We start from the raw sequence: 27,292 nt of genomic DNA, 5'->3' as shown, positions 1-27,292 counted from the left end.
TTCATCCAATCTGCAATGACTTTCGTTAAGATAGATAAATAAGGATATTTATCATAATGAATTGGTTTAAAACTTCGTTATTTATTTTGTTCCTTGAAAGAAACAATGACCGTAATCTGACGGCGTCAGAGTATAATGTTCCGTTACACAGTAATTAAGAGTGAAACATCACTCATTGTGTATTAGAGGTCTGCATGCCCGTCGGGTACCGATGAGGCCTGACACGCTGAGTCCATTCGGGCCGGGCTTGGGCCAATTTTTTTTTTTTTTTTCTTACAGATCGGGTTCAGATCGGACTTGAGCTCATTTAGCTTCTTTCCTTTTTTTTTGTGCCCATATATGTGCAGAGCAGACATGGCTACTGTATGAAATACTGATTATATTATACATACATTGCATATACGCATGCATTAACACACAGGTGACCATGAAGAGCATCAGGGAGAAGTTGGTGTACCAGGGCGAATGAGACGTGAGGCGAGTGGATCCAAGTACAAGCTTTTATGAAACATGGTGAAAACACAGGCAGGGTCGAACAACAGCAAACAGGTCTGGCACAGGCAAGACAGAAGAGCAGTCCTAAACTGGCTTGAGTCAGACGACAGCAAACGTAATCCAGAGGACTAGACAAGAGGGTTATCCATAAACGTGAGCAAAAATCCAGATGAGGAGCAAACACAGTCTGAAACAGTAAGCAAAGGGTTAATCCAAAATACGTGAGCAAGAACCAGGAACTAGGAAATCAGGAAACACAACGAGACTAAACTAAGACTAGAACTAGAAACTAAGACAGGGAAATGGCTCCGTAAAGCAGGTAACTTTAGGAGAGTACTAAACGCTAGACAATACTCAGCAGTGAGAGAGAACAAGTCCAAGGCTTATAAAGCATGTCTAATTGGAATCAGCTGTATGTGTAATCAGTACATTCAGCTGTGTGTGTGTCATCAGTGCAATGGATGATGGGAACTGTAGTCCGGGGTAAAGTGCAACAGGTAGTGTAGTGCAAGAGTCCATGTGGTGAGCAAGTGACCTCTGGTGGTGAGTGAACGGAAGACCACGAACCAGATTTGTAACAGAGCCCCCCCCCCTCCATTCAAAACCAAAGGTGACATGGTCTTTAAATAAAACATCCAAAACGCTTCTCTTTGTAAGTCTTCTCCACCACGGCGAGGATTCGATATTTTCTCAATTCCTATACATTTCAGTTGTTCAATACTATGGTTGAATTCAATAAAGTGTCTAGCGATTGGAGAAGTAACATCATGTCTATGAATAGCTGATTTGTGTTCACTAATTCTAATTCTCAATGGCCTCAAAGTTTTTCCAAGATATATCAATAGACATGGACATTAAAGTAAGTACATTACTTTATTAGTAGAGCATATAATGCAAGATTTGATATAGTATGTTTTATTCGTCAATAAACATGTAAACGTTTTGCAATGTAGTATTGAAGAACATGATGTACAATTTCGACATGGAAAACAACCTTGTATGTATGTTTTCTTGTCATTACGCACTACATCCGATCTAACTAACATATTGGCCAAATTTGAAGATCTTTTATAAGAAGGGTGTTTGAAAACATCTTAAAGAAGGATCTGAAACTAAAATTAACGAATATTTATTTCTAATGGATTTGTTCTGATTACTATTTTTTGTGCAGGTTAAAATATAATTTAATGAAAATTGTTTCTTCTGTTGTTGTTGGGGTTTTTTTTTGTTTGTTTTTTTTTCATTAATTTAATAATAAAACTTTTTTTTTTTTTTACTTTTTCAACTGCTGAATGAAACCAAGTTTCATTTCATGTGGATATCCTCTTGAACAAAAACGATTATTCAAAATTGTTGACTGTTTCTCGAAATCCTCTTCATAACGTATAAAGTACTGGGACAACTGGATGATGATTTGTTAAACATTTGAATTCTTGTTCTGTTATCCATTTCTCTTCAACACCTCTGTTTAACGTCCTGTCTATCTCGGATTTATATTGTATAGTAGGATTAAACTACCTTTCTATTGCCTTTCTGTTGGTCATATACAGTATTTGTCCTTTTGCAGGAGCTTGTCATATATCATTTTAAGGGATAGAGCTCCAATTGTGGAAAAGAGTATACAAATTATTTTGATGATGAAAAATACAGTAAACAGTACTGTGAAATATATAATGTTACAATTTAAAATAGCTGTCTTCTATGCAAATATATAGTAAAATATAATTGATTGCTGTGATCAAAGCTGAATTTTCAGCAGCATTTCTCCAGTCTTCAGTGTCACATGATCCTTCAGAAATCATTCTAATATGCTGATTTGCTGCTCAAGAAACATTCCTGATTATTATTAATGTTGAAAACTGTTGTGCTGCTTCATATTTTTGTGGAAAATGTGATACCATTCAGTCTTGGGTAAGATTAAAAAATATAAATTAATATTTTTCTTCAACAATGTTGCATTATATCAAAGATTATGAAGTGAAGTGTGGCCAAGTATAGGGATCCATACTCAGAATTTGTGCTCTGCATTTAACCCATCCAAGTGCACACACACAGCAGTGAACACACACCATGAACAGCCAATGCTGCGGTGCCCGGGGAGCAGTTGGGGGTTCGGTGCCTTGCTCAAGGGTCTCACCTCAGTCGTGGTATTGAAGGAGGAGAGAGCACTGATTATTCACTCCCCCCACCAACAATTCCTGCCGGACCTGAGACTCGAACCCGGGGCGGTGTTTCCGTATGGCAGTTGCCATACCCTAGCCCAGTCAGGTGCTGTGAAAAATTATCCAAACTTGAGTCTATTATAATTAGTTTGTATTATTTTAAATGAGAGGGTTTTAAAAATAGTTAACCAATGATAAGCATTAAAAAGAACTTGTCAGTAAAACTTCGTAACGCCATTGGATCATCAAGCTCTCAGCCAGACCTCGTAACTTCACCCCGCCTCCATTCAGACTGATGCGCCACGCACAGCGTGGAGAACACAGATCTCCGCTTTTTCGCAATGCAAGTGTAAATAAATAATTGATGTTTAAATAGTACAGCGTTTTCTTTACTCAAACACTATGTCTGTAAAGGCTAATGTTTTTGTGTGTTTCAAGAGTGGAGAAGAATTGGTTATTTGCCATCTATATACTTGTGTATGTTTTAAATATCCTGTGCATAAGCGCGTCATTTGAGATTTTGGCCAAGTGTATTAAACAACAAGAAAAACTAAGCGCCCATATAGCTACAAACAACGTTATATAACTTGTCAAAGCTGATGAAATGCAATGCACTTGCCGCCTCAGATAACAGTTACAGCCGTTATGACAGACAAAACACTCCACCTCCGTCATTCTTTGGTCAAAAACATTGTTAACTCCATTTGAGCTTGATTTTCATATAATGTTAAGTGCAAGTGTCTGACCAACGCTAACGACGTAGTGTTGTTTAATTATTGAATTTAATATAAACTCGCAATTGCGAGATAAAAAGTCAGAATTGCGAGATATAAACGTTTTATCTCGCAATTCTGACTTTTTTTCTCGCAATTGCGAGTTTATATTAAATTCAATGATTAAACAACACTACGTCGTTAGCGTTGGTCAGAAAAAAAGTCAGAATTGTGAGATAAAAAGTCGCAATTACCTTGTTTTATTTTTTATTCAGTGGTGGAAACGGGCTTCCATAGGATATGAACTATGATATGCGCAGTGAGTGTTGTTAAACTCATTGTGGCGTTCACGCAGAAACTGCGCTCTTATGTTTGATATGTGTTGTCATATTAAATATCGTAACAGTCATGTTAACAGAGATAATCTGACAACGCGGAAGCTCATTCATGAGATTTGAATTCTCTGCTCTAAGATGACCTCACGCATATGCATAATACAGCGCTGCGATTGGATCATAAGAGTTCATTCTCATGAATAATACTGAGAAAAGCTCAGAAAACCAGTGACACAAACGTGTACTCTCCAACCACGGCAGCCAATCGCCACTCCAAATAAATGTATATACGTCACAAAAAGTGACGTAGGTTTGCTTTTTTAACCGGAAGAACAAAATGGCTCCAAAACATGAAGAAGAAAAAAAATCACTTGTCCCTTAATAATAGAAATAATGAGTGCTTATAGTTTTCACTGATGTGCAACCTGTAAATACATGTTAACATCTCAAAAAATGTGTTTTAGGGTCTCATAGCATTTTAAGAACTAGTTGGACCAATTTGCAGTTAATTAAGGGATAATCAATCTAAATTTTCCAACTCAGATTAAACCAATCTACCACTTTATGTAAATGACATGAAAAAGTTCTGACCTGTCTTGAAGCAAGAAAAAAATTGATGACTGTTGTGTTTGTTTTCCAGGTGTGTCTGACGGATGAATCTGAGTCAGTGTTAGTGATGGAGGGAGATTCTGTCACTCTACACACTAACCTTTCTGAAATACTGAATGACAATACCATACTTTGGATATTCAGACCTAAAGACTCTCTCATATCTCAAAGAGAAAGCATGACTTGACCTAATTTTTTGTCACCAATAATGCTGGATTCAGTGGCAGATTGCAGGTGGATCAAAAGACTGGATCTCTCACCATCACAAACACCAGAATCAGACACCCAGGATCAGGGCCGTCCTCGCGCTGTGAGGGGGCCCCGCAGAACCCCCCCCCCCGGAACGCAATCGTGAATGAACCGAAGGGGGCCCCGCTCCCTACCTCGCACCGGGCCCCGAGTCAGCCAGGGACGGCCCTGCTCAGGACAATATAATCTTCTCTAGAGAAAAGACTACGACAAAGACATTTAATGTGTCTGTCATTGGTAAGTATCTCAAGTCTCTCACTGTAACATCAGCTGCTCTTCCACCTTTGGGCCAAACTGTTTCCATTGTTTAACCACTCCATTCTGTGCCAATCCGAGGTCCAAATGAGGGTGAGTAAATGAAAATTTTTATTTTGGGTGAACTATCCCTTTAAGCCATTCCACAATCCTGCAGCCTGAACCACCTTATTGACAGCTGAGATTGACAGCTTCTCTGTGTGAACTGAGGCACCAACTGACTTTTTCAGGATCTTCAGGAGAAGATTGGAGTTATATTTACCTTATTTCAACACAAGCCTCTTGTATGGCAATCAGCAGACAAAAATTGGAGCAGTCAGGCTAATTTAAAAATGGTCGGGTGTGTGCTTGCGATCGAATCTGCAGAACAGGATTTCAGCTGAAAGTCTCATGTGAAAAACATCAATGAATTTTTTTTTTTTCTAAACTCTGGTGTGAACAAGTTCCAAAGTGCAGGGCTTCTTATAAAACAAATACAGTATAAAACAATAATCACTTTTTAAATGAATTTGATTTAATCTTGCTGTTGTGAGAAACTACAATTTTCTCTGCTGTAAATAACACATCAGTACACCTTTTCCAAACATTGGGAGGAAGAATATGTGAAGGGCTGAAGAGGCACTTTCCGTCATCGCCCCGTCCACTGTCTCATTCCACCAATCACTGCTGCACACAAACAGAGCAGTGCTCTAAAATAAAATAAGATAGCGTCAGGTGTGGCGAGGAGTTTCATTCAGCTCAAAGAAAGGATCTGATCCAGGTATGAAATATGATAGAGTTTGACCGTTTTTATATTGTATATTGTACAATATTAGTATTTAACAGGTTTATATTGTCAAAGCAAATCGTAATCAGCCTACCCAGATATGGCCCACACACATCAAGCTGGTTTTAGTGTGTGTTGTGCCTTGTTTGTGTGTGGGCCAGATATGGCCCGTATGTGACAAAACAGTTTTAGGTTGAGTTATGGCTTTGATGTGAGCGGATCTGCCAGATCTGATACTCAGTTTGCTGCTGTCAGTTTTATATTCAGTTTTGGAGGACTCTTATTTTTAATTAATCGCTTTGTTTCTGTGTTCTAGTTTCCTGAGTTTTAGTTCCTGTTTCATTAGCCGCCTTGGTTTTTCATTATGGCCTGTTAGTTGGCATGGTTAATGATTACCCAGCCAACAATGGCAATCCATTGGTACACCAGCAGGCCGACAGTGTTTCTATATATATATATATTTCTGAATTTATTTTTTAAATGAATCTGAAAGAACTGAATATAAATAAATAAATAAATAAAAATAAAATATTGAGACTAAAAGCAAAGTACAAAAATACAGCAAGCAATCATGTTTTTCAATTACATAGAAAGGATGAGTGTTCAATCACTTTGTCCCACTTTCACATGCAGGGGTGGCATTTTGCACTGATCATATAACTACAAAATGTGTTTTAAATTTGTGCTGTGGAAATGTTAAATTATTAATGTAATGTTTTAAGTAATGCTGCGTGACTTTGGCCTGTTTTAATGAGTGTGCGTTGAACATTCGAGTCATGGGGAGGCAGCAACAACTGACAAGCATCTCCATCTCTCACTGCTTTCAGGTGAGTTTAGTCCCTAAAATCACACAAATATTACATACAACTGTCCGTGACACTTCTCTTACTTGTGTTTGACTCGTTACTGGTGATTATTTACTTTATAGAAATGGTTTAGTGTCTCTAGACAAAAGTCGGCTGAAATAAATGTTCAAAAGATGTTTAGATCTTTCATGGTAAACAAATATTGATAAAAAATATTCTGTGATTTAAGAAGCAACAGAGAACCCTCTACAACAGAGGAGAAGCTTCAAGCTTTCAATATTTCTGAAGGGAGCTGCTGACAGAAGAAGGAATCATTTGTCTGTGACAGATGGCTTATGTTCCTAGATTCTTCCATGCGTTGGAGTCCTGTCAGACAACATCTCCAAGATGCTATGAACCATTGGACTAGTAAGTCAAATCTTACACTACTAAATTTGGGTTATGATTTTTTATGTTTTGGAAAGAAGTATATTCTACTCATCTCTGCTGCACTTATTTGATTAAAATAAAACGGTAATATTGTGAAATATTATTACAATTTAAAATAGCTGTTTACTGGGTGAATATATGTTAAACAGTAATTTATTTCTGTGATCAAAGCTGAATTTTCAGCACCATTACTCCAGTCTTCAGTGTCACATGATACTTCAGAAATCATTCTAATATGATACCACGACACATTTTATATTTCAGGATTCACAAGATGAATGGAAAGTTCAAACGAACAGCATTTATTTGAATCAAATCTTTACTCTTAAAACTCTTAGAATTTCTTTAAAAAATCTCACAGACTGCAAACCTTTGAACAGTAGTGTACACGACCATTCAAAGGTCTGGAGTCTATTTACAGTAGAAACAAATCCTAAAAAATAAAAGATCAGCTAATAGTTAGAGATGTTTCTTGAGCAACAAATCAGCATATTACAATGATTTCTGAAGGATCATGTGACATTGAAAGCTGGAGTAATGATGAACAGAACAGAACAGAACATAGAAAACAGATCTTTTAAATTGTTTTCACAATATTACTGTTTTTACTGTATTTTCCCAGTCCTGAGGGTCGACTGAACAACAATGGAGAAGTTAATATTGCTTGTCTCCAAATATTTATGTTTTTACCAGATGGAATTACCGGATGTAATATTGGTATGAAAAATAATGCTTGGAGAAATGTTTCATTCGCAATGCGTCTGCCATATTACTTCAGCAGATATTCCATATTATAGCAACCACAGTGTCTCAACTATAAAAAAAATGCGCTGCCCTCTCAAGCGCTCACAGCTGGGTGTTTTCAGCTGGCTTTGGTGGACACATGGAATGATTGTAGTTACTTGCAGCTACACATACAGCCTGTGTTATTATTATTATTTTTTTAATCAAGTACTTTTTTTTTATTTAAAAGTTAAATAAAAACTGTAAGTTACTGTACTTAAATGTTAAGTACGATACATTTTCATTTAATCTGTAAGTACAGTTTTTTAACATTGAAGTACAGTACAGTTTTTATTTAACTTTTAGGTACAATATATATTAATTTAATAATTATGTTTTTTTATTTACCTGGAAGTAAGCACGGTGCAGTGTCAATGTTCAAACTGTGTATTTACAATGTTTCAATTGGCTGACAATAATAAATATTCTTACTAGGAATAAAATTGACTTGTTTTTGTTTGTTTTTTTATTTTTAACTGTGCATAGTGCTATACTGTATTTTAATGTTGGCCATGATGGTGGTACTTGGAAAGCCAAATATTTTCTGAGGTGGTACTTGGTGTAAAAAGTTTGAGAAGCACTGGATTAGATGATTCTGGTTGGTTGAAACCCATATCTCCCACATGGACATAAAGTTCAAAGCATATCTCTGAAGATTATAAAATGACAACAAGGATTGGATTTTAGGCGTTAAGTGGCCCACCAAGGATGTATATCAGCACATTTAGCGGCAGGTCTTCTGAAGATGTCCATTCCGTCTGGGGAGAGTTGTCAGAGAAGCCTAGTTCTGTAAACACAGATACCCACATACAGAATATTCTTCACGGTTGAGTGCTCAGGCTCGTAGTCTTATCAGGTACTTCCCAAAACATCCAGAGAGAAATCAAGACAATATTTCACTTTATTCTTTGATATGCAGTGATAGAGAACAAAGTAAATGTTCTAATGATGAGTTTATCACGTAGCTGAGGAGCTGTCAAAAAAATGCCTGAGTAAATATATGTTTAGCATTTGGAGAGAATTCTCTGGAAAACAAGAATGTTTTTCAGACTAAATATGTACAATTAACTGAGAAAACAACCCCTAAATCATTGTGTAATGTATTTGTGTATGTTTTGTATATACACTATATTGCCGTATTGGGTCACCCCCTTCTAATGAACAGGTTTGAGTACTTTAGTAATTTCCATGAGTACAAATCTTAATGTTTAAGCATATAATGATATTGTAGGGAATTGTGTGCTTCTAATTTTAAAGCAACAGTTTGGACAGGACTCTTTTCTATTCTAACATGACAATGCCTCTGTGTATAAGGCAAGGTTCAAAAAGGAAATGATTGATTGAGTCAGTGTGGAAGAACTTGACTGGTCTGCAGAAAGCCAAGTCCTAATCCAAGCTCTGGTGTGACTTTAAATGTAGATCTTGAGCCAAAAACTCATCACCAAACACCAATAATGTGACTTCACGCTGATTGGACTATACATCCAGAGGCAGAACAAACAGTCTAGAACAGTGACAGCTGTGGTTGAATGTGATAGAAAATAAAAATTCCTCCCTTTTGCACTTTGGTGATATATCGTTTCATCACCCTACTGAAGAAACTGCCCAGCTCAGAGGTAGCATCATTTACAAATGAAATGAGAATTAATGTTTTAAAAATAATATTTTGAATGCAGAAATGTTAAGTAAATGTAAATGACAGCGTGCTTTACAATTACATAAATATCCTGATACAATGAATCAATGGTATAAATCGAAAGGATTTGTAAAAAAGTCTCTGGTGTATGTGTGTGTGCAGTAGATGTATGTTTCATCCTCAGCTCTGTGTCTGAACATGTTTGTTCAGTGCTGTTGGTCCTCCTCTAACAGCTAACCAGAAGAACAGGTAACAAACTGCAGGAGCCACAAACTGAAAGTAAGCTGCGTCTAAATGCTACTTTTGTCTTTTGACCAACTCATGCTTCATTTAAAGAGTGTGAATTTGTTAATGTTTTGTGCTTTATTTGTTTTCTAAGAAGCGTTATTCTTGTGATCTGTCTGGATTGACTTTCACTAAAAATGGCGGAGGGATTTTCTGCAGCTACAGGTATGAAATACCTTCACCCTGACTCTATATATGTTGTTGTTGCCAAATTGATTTTATTCTATGATTGTCTGAAATTATTTAGTTTGCTCTATGTTTAGGCTAAATATTTATGGAAAAGTTTCTGTTATCGGAGTCATCCAGCCTTCAAACTTTTATGTATTTTTAGTTTTAAAGCTCTTTCACACTGAACATGACTAGAAATATAGAGAAATAAATCGAATACGAACAAATATGAATTCACAAAGCCAAAGTTCAGTAGTAGTTCCCTTGCTGGCTATAAAGGCTCAGAAAGCTTTCGGATTTGATCAAAAATATGTTAATTTGTGTTCCGAAGATGAACGATGAACGGGGGTGAACTAACCCTTTAAGATCATTTTTGAATGCTCAGGCTTTTCCTTTGCAAGTTAAAAATATTTTGGATGTTTAATATTTTGAAAATGGAGACTGGAAGGTGAATATGAGTTATCGAATGTTTCATAATGAAATTGTATATGAAATATTTTCATTTAGAATATTCCCAGCTTAAATATACAACCATGCTGAATGTCAGCTCCAAACGTTTAGAAGTGTAATTATCAGAAAGAAAACATTTTTAAAAAGTAGCATTTTGTTTGATATGAAAATAAGATAACAGCCCTCACATTATTCAGAGGTGTGTTTTAAATGTTTGGTAAATAAAATATATTTATTAATAATTCAATGAGAGAATAAAGAGAACAAAGAGGGCTGTTTTTAACTAGTCAGAGAAGAAAAGTTATTTTAGGATTAGTTTGGAAAATGCATGATATTTTAGGGTATCGATCCATGGAAGCATGTTATGATTGCTGTGTATTTAATGTTTGTGGAACAATGCAATAAAGTTGCACACTAACATTTCACAATAGTTAACACTATTAAAACATTTTTATTAAATCCTGGTTATTGCAAACTAACATGATCTAACAATGGACAAAGGTAGGCCAACAAATCAGCATACAACCAGCATACATGTATACATGTATACAACCTTGTTTCATAATCCCATTATATAATCTTTTCAATATAATCATTTAAATAATAATCCTGTGCACTTAAAAAAAATACAGAATCAAATTGAATCTCATTGTGAATCGCTTCGCATCATTCTGAATTAACAAAAATCATCCCTAAATCAAACTGAAAACCTACGAAACCACAAATTAAAACGATTCACTGCCTAAAGATTCACACTTTTATCTCAGAGACAAGTTCAAATAGTCTTGCTATCATTTACAGCTTAGCAAAGAAATATTTTCACTTTGTTTGTGACACATAGACAAACTATGTGATCTTTTCATACTCTTGACCTACAATAAGAAGAGTAACATCTTCACCTGATGTCTTAGATCATATTTTTATTTCATTTATGTCAGAGATCAGCTCCAGTCCAGATGATCCAGTGATCCAGATTCTTCTGATGGGCAGAAAGGCTTCTGGGAAAAGCTCATCTGGAAACACTTTACTGGGAGAAAGAAAGTTTACAATCCAAAACCAGAAAAATAAACATGAAGCTGGAGATGAGTCTGAAGTGTGTGAGGGTCAAACACAGATTGGTGGGAAGCAGTTTGCTGTGATTGATTGTCCAGATCTACTAGATCCAGATCTGTCTGAAGAGCAGTTGGAGATGATGAAAGAGCAGCTGGTCTCTCGATGTTCAGCAGGTCTCAGTTCAGTTCTGCTCACCGTTCCTCTAGAGCAACCTGTGCAAAACGAGGAAGAGATCCTGGATTATATCAAGTGTTTATTTGGTCCTGAGGTTCAGAAATACTTCATGATTCTGTTCACACACAAAGATGATCTGGAGGATCTGGATCAGACCATACATGAATATCTGAAACACAAAGATCATGCGGATCTCCAGCGACTGGTGACTGAATGTGGAGGAAAGTTTCACTGTTTTAATAACAAGAGAAAATCAGAAGATCAGGTACAAGAACTACTGCAGAAGATTGAAGGAATGATGATGGAAAGCGGTGGGAAATTTATGATGGAACAAATGAAGAGGAATGGCAGCAAAGACGCTCCTCGTGTTGATTGTAAGTTGTCTTGTATATTTTTGCCATTATAAATTACATTAATAATAAAAACATGACAGATTGACTGTTTAAGTCTAAGTCACTCATATGTTACACTGAAAAATGATTTGATATTTCTGTTGTAGTTTCAGAGAGGAAAGACCAGATCAGGCTGGTTCTGTTGGGAAAAACTGGATCTGGGAAAAGTGCCACTGCAAACACCATCGTCGGCAGAAACATGTTTAAATCATTGACACAGTGTCAGTCAGAAACTAGTGAGAGAAACAACAGAAAGATTTCAGTGATCAACTGTTCATTTGGTTGTGAGTTAAAACTAAACGTGGTTATGTAAAAAAAAAATCACTAAGTTACAACTACTACACACTACTAAATATTGGATCATTTCACTGTTGAACTAAGTTGAATTTTAAGTCTACATATAAGCTAAATATTTACAGATGCCTGCGATGAGAAATAACGGAGCATATTGACTGAATCACATCAGTAAGCTCATGTTTTACCTGACAGGCTTCAGTCTTTAGACAGATATGATGATGTTTGACATTTACACAGATTACACGAATCTCCGTTTGCATCGCTGCATGCTGCGTATACCAAAAAATATCAAAAGGCTTGGTTTGTGTGTCAGTATTTGCTTTTTGCACTCAACACTAATTAATTGTCAATTGTACTAGATTTTTAAAAAAGTGGCCTGTTACTGTTGACTTTGTGGTCTATTATGGCAAACATTGTTAAATAAATGCTAAATTACAGTTTAGATTTTTTTCGCTTCAATGTCTTTGTCAATGTCTTCAATTTCAATTTATTTCCCTCAATTTCTTTGGATATATCTCCCATATCAGTTTTTTATTAATAAATTTAAAAGGCTATAACACACGTCCCCTGCACTGTTAGAAACAGGTGATTCTGTCCCCCGCACTTTTTTTGACCCACCGCCAATATCTCCACGCACGTTCTCTGATTTGTTACTTAGATTTGAGTGAACTAACATTCAGCCAATCACAAAGCGAGTCATCTCTTGGGCGTGTCTGCCATGAGCTTTAAATCTCCTGCTGCTCTCGCGGTTTCATTCATTCACTTCTTTGCTCTTTGGTGGTCTGGGGTAAAAAATGCACCCCGGAAAAAAGCAGTTTTTTCAAACAAACACACTATAAGTATGTTTTATATCGTGATGACACGATTCACACGATCAAATTCCCATGTTATGATTTAACCTACTGTAACGCCATCAGGGCTCTATAGCGCGACCATTAAACTACTGTGTGCTACTATGAAAAATATTTAAGCACCTGTGCGACTGACCCGATCAGCATATTTGTGTTTGCACTGAGGGAGCTTCAAAGGTTTCTAATAGAGATGCACCGATTGATCGGCCGATTTTTCGCATTACCGGCCCGGATCGGTGACCGGCCGGTCAGTCTCACTTCTTGCTGATTCCGAGCTGATCCTTTTTTTAGGTGCGTTCGACTTGAAGCACGGCTACAGACGGCGATCAACGAGAGTAGCCTTGCAGTCAGGGGTGGAGTTGAAAACGGACATATACAAGCTGGACACTTTCTGCTCCCGTTAGGCCGGGCACTGTGCGATGTATGATTTTGAGCTGAATTCTGACTCGTGCGACTCTGTTTTGGGTCGGGCCGAATTTCAGCTTTGTCGTGCGTCGTTTGTCGTGCAGTGTTTGTTCAGTGTACAGGGGGAAACGAGAAGCGATTAGCCTCTCCCGACAGGCAATCGGACGGTCGGATGAATTTCTGACATGTCAGAAATTTTGGTCGCTCCTCGTGAGGGTCTCGCGCAATTGAAGCAAAGCTACAAACCGACTGCCTTAAACGCAGTGCTTTTTCCCTCACTGCGCCTGCGCGGAAACAGTACTTTAACTATTTAAACTTTAATGCACCAAGAAAGAAAACGAAAAGAGGGAGATCTTTAGATAAAATAATGTTATTATCACGGGAAATGTGAATCATTGTCCATCATTTTGCAATCAGTGATAAAGACAAACACGTCGCAAAATTATAAATATTTCAGTTTTAAACCATGAAGGTGAGCCAGTGCATACCACACAAACAATTTGCAAACTGCATGAGCGTATATAACATTAATTCTGCACTGGATATTAAAATACAAAATATAGTGAAAACACTATTAATAAGCACTGTAACAAGATCGGCAGATTACGACATTAACTTGTAAGCACAAAACACAAGATACTTCTCTTTTCAATATAAATACGACTTTATTTAATAAATCTAAGACATGAACACACGCATTCACACGTTGCAGGAAGAGGGAAAGTGAGAAAAGGATGAGTTTAAGAGAATGAAAATGTGAAATCCCACGTTTACAGCAATATGTGCTATTGCATAGACCTGAACAACCATCATTCACTTATTTAACCCTCGCATTGAGTTTCTCAATGAGGCTAAAATTTATATTAAATGCACCTGTTCAGCCTGGAAGTTTGTACTTGCGTTGCCTTTGTGTCAGGATTCCCTTCTGTCCTTGTCTTTGCAAAAAGGGGGTTTCCCAAGTTGCTGATTGGCTGGAAGTTCAGTAGTCGTTGAAGAGATGTCTTGGGCGTTGGCTGAGGATGCGGAGTTGGTCTGGTTGAAGTTTTGAGGCGGTCAAATGACAAAAAAAACGGCTAAAACTTAGAAGAGAAGAGCGAATTTGATGGTGTCCTGAGTTTTAAACTCGGCTTTTGAACCCCTCCCAACAGGTGTATTGACCAATTAGACCTTATCTTAGCTAGGGGTGTTGCTCTGTTTCTCCCAACACATAATGATCTCTTTAACAAGACTGATACATTTCACAAAGAATTGATTGGAAGAAACGTTTAAAGCATGATTTTTCAAACTCATTCATACCAAACACGAATATAAATCCTCATAAGTCGTTCAATAGTTATTAACAAGACATACATAATATGTGATTAAAACATGATAGTCTAACGTGTGGGTTACATACATAATATGGGGTTATGCATATAAATCATTACTTGCATATGAAAAAGAAAGTCTCTGTGTAGTTCTGTGGAGACCGAAAGACATGTTCTTTGGACAAAGGAATTTCAGTCTGGTTCTTTGTCTTCTATGTGTGGGGGAAAAGTTAATCTAAAGAAGCTTGTGATTTCTATCACAGATCTACATGTGCTGCTCATGCGGTGCATCTCTTTCATCCATTAATCTTGATTACTTGCCCCAAATTTGACGATCTCCTTCCTGCATTGGACTTATCAATAAGTGTTCCTTTTGTTTTAATGTTGCAAGCTGTTCTGAAAGAGGCTTGTTGGTTAGGCCTTCTTCAGACGGGCTGGAGCTAGGGATCTAATTTACGACGTCCTGTTGCTTTGGGGCCTCTCTGGAATTTCGGCTCCTCATGTTTCGAAGTTCTGATCAAATCTTAAATTTGTCTGATTCATTCTGATCCTACAAATAATAATAGTAATAATTTAATATATTAACTGGAAATGCCAAATCCTTACGATATAACCGATAGTTTTTTTTTTTTTAGTTTTTAAGTTATCTCTGGCGATCGTCCATTGGCTATACGGTGTCATCGTCTGCACAAGCGCAACCCGAGTATTTCACACGCATAGTGTGAGCACATAAATCGCACTCGACAATCTGACCGTATAGTGTGAGCACATAAATCGTGAGCTTTGGCTTTACATCACATGCGATTTTCTCTTACAGTGTGAGTTGATACCTTCCTGAAATCGCACAGAAATCGCACAGTGTATGCCCGGCTTAACGGGAGCAGAAAGTGTCCGGTTTGACACATCCGTTTTCAACTCTGCCCTGACTGCAAGCTTCTACTCTCGTTGATCACCGTCTGTAGCCATGCTTCAAGTCGAATGCACCTAATGATTCAGTGGCCCATTCATAAGGACAGTCACTTGCCTCGTTTCTGAATGAATCAGCCATTTGAATGAATCGGTTGACTGAATGACTAAATGACCTACTCATTAAAACAGACACTTGCCACCACCTACTGGTGGTTTAGTCATATTTAAAAGTATCATTGCATTTTTTCAACATTTATTTGTAAGTTTAAAAAAATATGTAAAACATTAATCTTATAAAATTATTTATTAATTTGAAATTGCAGTGTAAATGCATTTATGGCACCTCAGCTTCATCAAACTGTCTGTGTAAATGCATCTAATGCCACTTCAGATGCAGCTTCTGTTTGCCCTGAAGTTGCAGAGGATCCAGAGCAGCCAGAGCAGCATCCATGCACTTGGTGAAAGTGCAGGGTGAGAGTGCTAAGCCGAAAGGAAGAATATTGTTATGCTTCGCCCCGAAAGCAAACCTCAGGAACTTTCTGTATTGAGGAAGGATAAAAATATGGAAGTATGCATCCTTTAGATCTATCGTGAAAAACCAGTCCTCTGACCTAATTTGAGACACAATCTGTTTGAGTGTCAGCATTTTGAACCAGAATCTCTTGACTGAGCGTTCAACTGATGAAGATCTAAAATGGGACACAACCCCCCAACCTTCTTCGGAAAGATGAAGTAACGACTGTAGAACTGAAACTCTGTCTCAAGAGAAGGAACATGTTCTATGGCCTCCTTCCTCAAGAGAGTGTCTACTTCCTGTTCCATTACCAGAGCCTGCTCGGGGCCCACCAGAGCAGGAACGACCCAGTTGAATCAAGGCAGGCAAGAACCAAACTCTTAACTGTCACCCATCCCCTCTGTGGGACGCCTAAGTTAACGTCACTATTTTACAATTAAATCCTAATCTAATCATGACAAACAATATACCGTTGGAAAGGTCTAAGACTCCTAAATAGACATTTTACCACTTTTGTTAAAAAAAAAATTCATCCTTTGAAACCCTTTTTAAAATCAGACATTGCATTACCATCGAAATGGTACATCAAAATAATGTTACAAACTGTTTTCATTCATGAATTATAAAAATTTAAGTTTGGATAGTGCACTTTAATGTCTATGTTCAAAACTGTGAGTGACAGTTAAGGGGTTAATATTTGGCAACATTATCGATTGCACAGACACTATTGGATGAGAACTGAACTGAGCTGGATGTCGACATCATTGTTTTCTACAGAGCTGCTTTATACAAGAATTAAACTCATTGCATAATTGATGAACTTTACACTGTTATTAAACTGAACTGAATAAACAATGAACTGACCTTAGATGAACTTTGACAAACAATGTCAAACAAAGTCAAATCTGTCGTATCTCATAAGCATCTGAGTTCATATTTATAAAACAGGTCACAGAAGACTTCTCCGTGGTCTGTTCTGGCTTAGCTATAAATCAATGCCAGGGAGGCAGACTTGTGTTATATAAATACAAGTCAGTTTATTATTATAATTAGTAAGTAAGCAGTACACATATTCTACAACTACTGTATATAAGTATTAATGAAATATAAATATGAAAAAGTTGTTTGCTCAAGGCAATATCAGCGATGGTTCTGGTGCTGGAGAGGCTCTTCAGGTGGTCTCGAAGCAGCATCTGATTTCATCATCACACTTCAGTCTTTTATAGACAGCAGGTGGATCCCAATGTATTGTGATTTCATAATCCCCTCAGAAGTTGTTTATAAAAGGCCTCACATTTTTGCATTTTTCTTCTATGTGATTCTTTGCTCTGCTGTCTTCTACGCTTCATCTGAAACACACCAGCTAAGGTAATGCCCAGCTTCTTTTTCTTTAAAGCTGTTTAAATCTCTAACTATGCTCTTGCTAATACATGTTATAAACATTTTCTTAATAAACCACTTTCTCAATAAAACAAATATAAATCAAATACAATCATGTGTGGTGTCTTTCTTAATGAACCACTTTCTCAGCTAAAAAAAACAAAAACAAAAAAACTATTACGTGTGGACAACTTTTTTCATAAAAAAAAAAAAAAAACGCTTTCTCAATAAAAAAAACAATATCATGTGTGGTGTCTTCCTTAATAAACTACTTTCTAAATAAAACAAAAACAATATCATATGTGCTGTCTTCCTTAATAAACTACTTTCTCAATAAAACAATATCATGTGTGGTGTATTTCGTAATAAACTACTTTCTCAATAAAACAGTTACAACGTGTGGCGTCTTCCTTAATAAACCATATTTGACCCTGGACCACAAAATCAATCTTAAGGGTCAATTTTTTGAAATTGAGATTTATACATGATTTATACAGCTGAATAAATAAGCTTTCCATTGATGTATGGTTTGTTAGGATCGGACAATATTTGGCTGAGATATAACTATTTTAAAATCTGGAATCTGAGGGTGCAAAAAAAAATCAAAATATTGAGAAAATCACCTTTAAAGTTGTCCAAATGAAGTTCTTAGCAATGCATATTATATATAAAAAATGAAGTTTTGATATATTTACAGTAGGAAATTTACAAAATATCTTCAAAGAACATGATCTTTACTTAATATCCTAATGATTTTTGGCATAAAAGAAAAATGGATCATTTTGACCCATACAATGTATTTTTGGCTATTGCTACAAATATACCCCAATAAAACAAATACAATAACATGAAGCAGTTACATAATTGCCCATATGAGGCTTTTCCAGGAAATAAACAAAATAATAGACTATTATACATATTATATTAACTAAATACATAAAACAATGAGGCAGAGTAATTGTATTCTTATGCATATTACACAACAATATATACTTTGCTAATTAAGTTGATTATCTAAAGTTCCACCTGTGCTGAACTGGTTGATTATCTGAAAATGCTCCTCCCGAACTTTGTTAATAAAACATAATTTAAAAGAGACTTTTTAAATATTAAAGAATCAAGGTTAAGGTTTACTATTGAAATTTCCCTCTCACTTTTTGTTGTATGTGAACAGGTGTGTTTGGCACAAGTTTTTGTGGGTAAGCTGTTATTTCAAGAGTAGTGCAGTATATACTCTTGATCTTTTTGAATGTTTATTAAAGACAAAGTTCACATAAGGGGTATCAGCATTGTGTAAGCTCATGTATTGATTTTGATTTTTACAATAACGTCCATTCTCATGCAGTTACTCCTTGGCTCAGGGGCTGCACTGAACTCATGTCATGTGAGTGATTATAAGTTATAAGGTTTTAGACAGTTTGGGGGACTGAATGAATATAATGACATGTACAATTGTGATTTGTGATCTACCACCAATATTAGCTAGCACATACAAAAATGATCCCTCTCTTGATCTGCATATTGATGACCCAGCCACTGCTTCTGAACGCTTCTAAAGTTACTTTACAAACAAGAATACGTGACATTAGACCTAAACTGTGGTCCTGTCACAGATTGGCCAGGCTCATTCACCACCCAATCACAGCGCACTCCGTCGCCAGAGTATTAACTACACACACCTGATTGAAATCATCACCCTCATCAAGGACCAGTTCATAAGCACACACCTCACTTCACTCTGCGTCTGATCTCGTTCATGTGAAGTGGACTCTCTCCATGATATCCAAATGATACACTGAGAAACCTACCTTTTGTGTCTCCTCCAGAGATACCTTCTGCTCCTCGCTCCAACGTCTCTTCCAGTCATCATCTCCTTGTGGACTGTCTCAATAATCATCATCAGAGGTGTATGCTCTCTCCCGTCTCCGTCCCACGATCTCCTGCGAAACAAGGTTATATACTCCATCAACCCAAGAACTGTTCTATTACCCAAGATACTAACCTGCCATTTCTATCTGCAGCCTTTGCTGTTAATAAACTTACCTGTTAATCCTCTGTCTGAGTCTCCTTCCGTAACCGATCCCTCCTCCCTTAAGATTTGAACTTAATTTTTTTTTAATGCCTCTTGAAACTAAATCTCTATGGACTCTTCACTGGTTATGAAGTTAAAACTAACCACATCTGTAACTGACATTATTTCAGCGGGCATACTTGTTCAGGTCTTTGCTATCATTGGGCCCAGTATCCTATCAGTAATAAGAGTCTTTCTGTAGGATTTATTCCAGAATATTTAAAGCATGCTACTGTTAAACCGCTACTGAAAAAAAATCTAACCTTGATGCGACAGTTTTCTCGAATTTTAAGGATAATTTCAAATATCCTTGAAAAGGTAGTTTGTGTCAAATTATTAAATTTCTTTGAGTCAAATGGAGTGTTTGAATCTTTTCAGTCTGGTTTTAGTAAACATCACAGTAGAGGATCTGTTCTTTTAAGTGATATCATCTGTTGATTCTGGGAACTCTGTAATACTTCTGCTGTTGGATTTCAGTGCAGCCTTTGATACGGTCGATCATGATATTCTTATATCTTGTCTTGAACATTGTGCGGGTATTAAAGGTCGGGCACTGAACAATTTCAAATCCTAAACTTTTTCTGTTCATATAAATGGATGTTTATCCACCAAAGCACATTTGACATGCGGGGTTCCCCAAGGATCTATTCTTGCCCCCATTTTATTTTCTTTATATATGCTCCCTTTGGGTTCAATAGAAAATACACAGTATTATTTTTATGCAGATGACACTCAAATATATGTGCCCATCAAGCATAATGACAATGCTGGACTGTGTGCTTTAATTGCCTGTTTATCAGACATTAATTAGATGTCTAAAAATGAGAGTAAGACTGTGGCAATTGGGTTTGGACCATTTCCTTTCTCTGGCAGCTTAAATCAAGTGTTGGGCTGCTTATGTAAAGCCATCTGCTAAAAACTCTTCCTTGTTATTTGATAAGGAGGTGAATGCAGTAGTCAAAGTTTTTTTTTTTTTTTGACTAAAGTTAAAAACTTTGTATCCCCAGCTGAGTTTGAGAGAGTAATATATGCATTTATGTCGTCTTGTCTAGACTACTGCAATTCAATCTATATAGGTATTGGTCAATCATATATGAAATGCAGCTGCTAGACTTCTTCCTGGCACATGTAAATATGAGCACATTCCCCTTATCTTACTCTCTCTGAACTGGTTATCTACTCATTGGTATGATGTAGAATAGAATTAAAGGTTGGTGCCAATAGCCTTGTGGGCAGCGTGTCGACATTAAGCGCTGTTGTGCTACAGGTGTCCCAAGTTTGAATCCCGGCTCGAGGTTCGCAGATCATAGTTAAAAAGAAAGGGAGACGGGGCTTTTGCCATTGTCAGCCCCAAATTGTGGACAATCTCTGCAGAATCTCTGTTTAAAGCAAAACTTAAAACCCACCTTTTAGAGAAGGCTTATAATATGTGAGTTGTCCTGAGCTTGTTTTTCTCTGTATGTACTAATTATATGCTGTTTTATTGTCTTGATTGGTGGTTTTTATTTTGGTTTTACAATTTTTGTACAGCACAATAGTCAGTGGCTGTTGTTTTATTGTGTTATACAAATAAACTAAACTAAACTTAACTAAGCTAAACTAAATATATATTGAATTGAAATATATATTGAATAAATATATATTGAAAGTTTTAGGAAAGTTTAAAGCATTTTCTAGCATACTAGCACAGACATTTTGAGGTGCAGTGGCCCAAACCCAAAAAAAAGGGGGCACTAAGGGGGTGAGTGCTTGTTAACAAATTATCCAGTTGTTACAAATATACACTACCTGTCACGGATCCACCCACAACTTCTTCCACACCAACCACCTGCACCCGCTCACAATCGCCAGAGTATTAACTACACACACCTGATTGAAATCATCACCCTCATCAAGGACCAGTTCATAAGCACACACCTCACTTCACTCTGTGTCTGATCTCGTTCATGTGAAGTGGACTCTCCATGATATCCAAATGATACACTGAGAAACCTACCTTTGTGTCTCCTCCAGAGATACCTTCTGCTCCTCGCTCCAACGTCTCTTCCAGTCATCATCTCCTTGTGGACTGTCTCAATAATCATCATCAGAGGTGTATGCTCTCTCCCGTCTCCGTCCCACGATCTCCTGCGAAACAAGGTTATATACTCCATCAACCCAAGAACTGTTCTATTACCCAAGATACTAACCTGCCATTTCTATCTGCAGCCTTTGCTGTTAATAAACTTACCTGTTAATCCTCTGTCTGAGTCTCCTTCCGTAACCGATCCCTCCTCTCTTAAGATTTGAACTTAATTTTTTTTTAATGCCTCTTGAAACTAAACCTCTATAGAAACTAAATCTCTATGGACTCTTCACTGGTTATGAAGTTAAAACTAACCACATCTGTAACTGACATTATTTCAGCGGGCATGCTTGTTCAGGTCTTTGCTATCATTGGGCCCTGTATCCTATCAGTAATAAGAGTCTTTCTGTAGGATTTATTCCAGAATATTTAAAGCATGCTACTGTTAAACCGCTACTGAAAAAAAATCTAACCTTGATGCGACAGTTTTCTCGAATTTTAAGGATAATTTCAAATATCCTTGAAAAGGTAGTTTGTGTCAAATTATTAAATTTCTTTGAGTCAAATGGAGTGTTTGAATCTTTTCAGTCTGGTTTTAGTAAACATCACAGTAGAGGATCTGTTCTTTTAAGTGATATCATCTGTTGATTCTGGGAACTCTGTAATACTTCTGCTGTTGGATTTCAGTGCAGCCTTTGATACGGTCGATCATGATATTCTTATATCTTGTCTTGAACATTGTGCGGGTATTAAAGGTCGGGCACTGAACAATTTCAAATCCTAAACTTTTTCTGTTCATATAAATGGATGTTTATCCACCAAAGCACATTTGACATGCGGGTTCCCCAAGGATCTATTCTTGCCCCCATTTTATTTTCTTTATATATGCTGTTTTATTGTCTTGATTGGTGGTTTTATTTTGGTTTTACAATTTTGTACAGCACAATAGTCAGTGGCTGTTGTTTTATTGTGTTATACAAATAAACTAAACTAAACTTAACTAAGCTAAACTAAATATATATTGAATAAATATATATTGAAAGTTTTAGGAAAGTTTAAAGCATTTTCTAGCATACTAGCACAGACATTTTGAGGTGCAGTGGCCCAAACCCAAAAAGGGGGCACTAAGGGGTGAGTGCTTGTTAACAAATTATCCAGTTGTTACAAATATACACTACCTGTCACGGATCCACCCACAACTTCTTCCACACCAACCACCTGCACCCGCTCACAATCACCAGAATACTAATTACCACCTGTCATCACTTACCAGCCACTATATCAGTCACTCACCACATTCCCTCGTTGGCTGGTCTCGAGGTCGCAAGCTACTTACCTTCTACTCACCTCATGGCATTCCAGGACCTCCTGTGCCGTACGCCTTCATGACCGACCTGTCTCCTAGGAAGAGGAAAAGCCTGGGTGTTGGACTCACAGTCTATGTTTACCGATCTCTTAGATCGTCGTTTATGTTTTGTTTGAAATCCTTTGAGTTTGAGTTAAGTTTGTGGAAAGGAAATAAATTAAGAAAAGTACTTCCACTAACCTTGTGTCTGCCTCTCCGTCCACACCTGACAGAAGACCAGCCCAGCAAAGAAAGTCGGGAAATGGAAGACCAAGCTCTCCGACGCCAGACCCATTCTCCGAACTAGTGCGTGCCTTCGCGAAGCCCTACAACCACCTCCGAGCCCTCCACTTCCTTCCGGATGCCCTATGGCCAAACCCACTCTACTCCGGCGACGCTGCCACCTGTGGTGGCTTTCTGCTTCAGTGCTCACTATATTTTGAGTTTCAACCTCACCAATTCCTGAACGATCGAACAAAGATAGCTTTCATCATGTCCCTGCTGTCTGGAAGAGCCCTGCAATGGGCTGAGGCGATCTGGAACTCACACAGCCCCATCGTGCGATTCCCTGGATGCATTCACCGACCATTTCCGCGAGGTGTTCAGCCATCCCGCCTCCTCCTCTCGGTGCATGAAGAACTCTTCCAGTTACGACAAGCCAACATGTCCATCCATGACTACACTGTGCGCTGTACTCTGGCCGCTAGCAGTGGGTGGAATGAGACAGCGCCTCGCCGCCATCGACGAGGTCTCGAACCTCTATAAAACAGCAGATGTCGGTAATCGAGGACTCCGTAGGTTTGGAAGGCTTCCTACAAAAATCCCTACACATCTCCCAACAGCTGAATGCGTGTCATGTAGAGATGTCCCCAGTACCCACCTTATCAGGATCCGTTCCGTCTGTCCCAGAGCCCATGCAAGTGGATCGGTATCACCTGTCCCCGGAGGAACGGGCTCGCCGCAAGGACCAAAACCTGGGCATGTACTGTGGTTCGGGAAGTCACACCGTCGTTTCCTGTCCCGTTCGCCCTGCGAATTCCTCGGTGAGTACGGTCCATCTCCACCCTGACGTTTCCCAGATTCCACATAATCACGCTTTAATTCCAATGCACACTCTTACTACTCCGACACAAGTACTGGTGGCCCAACATGAACCAAGACGTGGTCCGTTACGTCAAGGGCTGTGCCGTCTGTGCCGTTGTCTCTACCCCCCGTCACTTACCCGAAGGAAAACTCGTTCCCTTACCTATCCCACGCCGACCTTGGTCTCATATCGGGATTGACTTTGCCACTGACCTACCACCATCCAACGGATCCACCACCATACTCGTTGTCGTGGATCGGTTTTCAAAAGCCTGCAAGCTAATCCCTTTACGAGGCTTACCCACTGCTCTTGAAACAGCCGAAACTCTATTCCAACATGTATTCCGCAACTTTGGCTTACCCGAGGATATCGTCTCCGACCGAGGACCTCAATTCATCTCCAGAGTTTGGCGTAGTTTCTTCCGACTGCTTGGAGTCTCAGTTAGTCTATCCTCCGGGTACCACCCACAAACCAACGGCCAAACTGAACGCAAAATACAGGAGATTGGACGCTACCTGCGTGCCTACTGCCACCGCCACCAGGACCAATGGAGCAGATATTTGCCCTGGGCCGAGTACGCCCAAAACTCCTTGCGGCAGGAAACGACCGGACTCACCCCATTTCAATGCATGTTTGGATTTCAGCCACCGCTCTTCCCCTGGACTGGAGAGCCCTCCGAAGTCCCCGCTGTGGATTCATGGTTTCGAGAGAGCGAAAGAGTATGGGACACGGCACACGTACATCTCCAACGGGCAGTACGGAGGCACAAAGAACAGGCAGATATCCGCCGCGCCGCCACGCCCCGTTACCAACCCGGTGACCAAGTCTGGCTCTCAACGCGAGATATTCGCTTCTGTCTGCCCTGCAAAAAACTGAGCCCTCGCTATGTCGGTCCCTTCCCTGTAATCAGACAAATCAACGAAGTCACCTACGAGCTCCGGCTCCCAAACACTTACCGCATCTCACCTACCTTCCATGTGTCCCTGCTAAAACCATACACTAATCCCATTCTTCCCCCTTCCACAGAGCCCGAAGTACCTCCTCCTCCTGAGGCTGACCCCAGTGGGACCATCTACCAAGTCGAGGAAATCCTAGACTCTCGGCGACGGGGCGGCCGACTCCAATACCTAGTGGACTGGGAGGGATTCGGCCCCGAAGAAAGATCTTGGGTTAACCGAGAGGATGTACTGGACCCCTCACTTCTTTCTAACTTCCACCAGTCACACCCCGACCGCCCTGCCCCAAGAGGACGTGGTCGCCCTCGCCGTCGGCCTCGTGCACCAGGAGACACCCGTGGGGGGGTACTGTCACGGATCCACCCACAACTTCTTCCACACCAACCACCTGCACCCGCTCACAATCACCAGAATACTAATTACCACCTGTCATCACTTACCAGCCACTATATCAGTCACTCACCACATTCCCTCGTTGGCTGGTCTCGAGGTCGCAAGCTACTTACCTTCTACTCACCTCATGGCATTCCAGGACCTCCTGTGCCGTACGCCTTCATGACCGACCTGTCTCTAGGAAGAGGAAAAGCCTGGGTGTTGGACTCACAGTCTATGTTTACCGATCTCTTAGATCGTCGTTTATGTTTTGTTTGAAATCCTTTGAGTTTGAGTTAAGTTTGTGGAAAGGAAATAAATTAAGAAAAGTACTTCCACTAACCTTGTGTCTGCCTCTCCGTCCACACCTGACACTACCAGCCTAAACTAAAGGTTTTTGAAGATTTTTTTAATATTTTTACCATTTCAAATAACTGATTTCTATTTGAATACATTTTAAAATGTATTTTATTCCGGTGATCAAAGCTAAATTTTCAGCATCACTACTCTTCAGTGTCACATGATCCTTCAGAAATCATTCTAATATTCTGATTTCCTGCTCAAGAAACATTTATTATTATCTATTTAAAACAGCCGAGTAGATTTTTTTTTCAGGATTATTTGATGAACATTCAAAAGCTTGGAGTCAGTGTATATATATATATATATATATATATATGAAATTATAGAATTTAGGCCTAATACTATTATTTAGCAAGGATGCTTTAAATTGATCAAATTATGGTAAAAACTTTATAATGAATGAAGAGTTACAAAATGCTACAAAAGATTTCTATTTCAGATAAATGCTGTTCATCTGAACTTTCTATTCATCAAAGAAACCTGAAAACAATTTTACTCAGCTGTTTTCAACATAATACTAATAATAAATGTTTCTGAGCAGCAAATCAGAATATTAGAATGATTTCTGAAGGATCATGTGACTGGAGTAATGATGCTAAAAATTCAGCTTGAAATCACAGGAATAAATTACATTTTAAAATACATTCAAATAGAATTAAATAGTAAAACTATTTCAGAATGTTACTGTTTTTGCTGTACTTTGGATCAAATAAATCCAGGCTTGGTGAGCAGAAGAGACTTCTTTAAAAAAACATAAATCTTATTGTTCAAAAGCCTTTGACTGGCAGAGTACAATTAACAGTGGGCTCTCCCTCACTCTCGGAGCCTGCTTCTGCCTCACCTTCAAAGGAAGTATAAGTATTAGACATTTAATTCAATATTATACAGCATAAATCTATATTATATACGAATAAACAGCTCATTTAGAACATTTATATTGCCTTTTTAACTATTATAGGCCTATTAATATGGTTTTAATCAAAATATTATAAATGTGTTAATTACTAGTAACTAAGACAAGTGATTATAATGGGAAATAAACTTAACAGCAAGAATTAAAGTGTAAAGAATTAAAAAAAAATTTCTACAAAGTGTGCCAACAACAGCAAATTTGGTGTTATTTACAGGTGCTGGTCATATAATTAGAATATCATCAAAAAGTTGATTTATTTCACTAATTCCATTCAAAAAGTGAAACTTGTATATTATATTCATTCATTACACACAGACTGATATATTTCAAATGTTTATTTCTTTTAATTTTGATGATTAGAGCTTACAGCTCATGAAAGTCAAAAATCAGTATCTCAAAATATTAGAATATTACTTAAGACCAATACAAAGAAAGGATTTTCAGAAATCTTGGCCAACTGAAAAGTATGAGCATGTACAGCACTCAATACTTAGTTGGGGCTCCTTTTGCCTGAATTACTGCAGCAATGCGGCGTGGCATGGAGTCGATCAGTCTGTGGCACTGCTCAGGTGTTATGAGAGCCCAGGTTGCTCTGATAGTGGCCTTCAGCTCATCTGCATTGTTGGGTCTGGTGTCTCTCATCTTCCTCTTGACAATACCCCATAGATTCTCTATGGGGTTCAGGTCAGGCGAGTTTGCT

At 38.2% G+C, this 27,292-nt stretch overlaps 1 protein-coding gene across 2 annotated transcripts; it reads left to right on the top strand.

Moving 5' to 3' along the window:
* Positions 1–6,279: 6,279 nt before the first annotated feature.
* Positions 6,280–12,809, top strand: LOC131536703 (GTPase IMAP family member 8-like). 2 transcript variants are annotated; one of them, XM_058769761.1, is made up of 6 exons: positions 6,280–6,411; positions 6,620–6,798; positions 9,022–9,517; positions 9,618–9,688; positions 11,080–11,742; positions 11,868–12,809. In XM_058769761.1, exons 4-6 carry the CDS (start codon positions 9,661–9,663, stop codon positions 12,071–12,073), a joined length of 897 nt encoding a protein of 298 aa, XP_058625744.1. In that variant the 5' UTR covers positions 6,280–6,411; positions 6,620–6,798; positions 9,022–9,517; positions 9,618–9,660; the 3' UTR covers positions 12,074–12,809. The 2 variants fall into 2 exon arrangements, with proteins under 2 accessions (XP_058625744.1, XP_058625743.1); XM_058769760.1 differs by having other exon boundaries at positions 6,286–6,798; positions 9,022–9,218; positions 9,401–9,517.
* The last annotated feature ends 14,483 nt before the right edge of the window (positions 12,810–27,292 follow it).

The sequence above is a fragment of the Onychostoma macrolepis genome, chromosome 03 (genome assembly GCF_012432095.1).
Source record: "Onychostoma macrolepis isolate SWU-2019 chromosome 03, ASM1243209v1, whole genome shotgun sequence".
Classification (NCBI taxonomy): domain Eukaryota; kingdom Metazoa; phylum Chordata; class Actinopteri; order Cypriniformes; family Cyprinidae; genus Onychostoma; species Onychostoma macrolepis.
This window is presented reverse-complemented; position numbering and strand designations above follow the sequence as displayed.

Coding starts and splice junctions, on each gene's coding strand:
- LOC131536703 (XM_058769761.1), top strand. CDS start 9,661: ATGGCGGAGGGATTTTCTGCAGCTACAG. Junction 9,689..11,079: donor GGGATTTTCTGCAGCTACAG/GTATGAAATACC, acceptor CATTTATGTCAG/AGATCAGCTCCAGTCCAGAT. Junction 11,743..11,867: donor AGACGCTCCTCGTGTTGATT/GTAAGTTGTCTT, acceptor TTTCTGTTGTAG/TTTCAGAGAGGAAAGACCAG.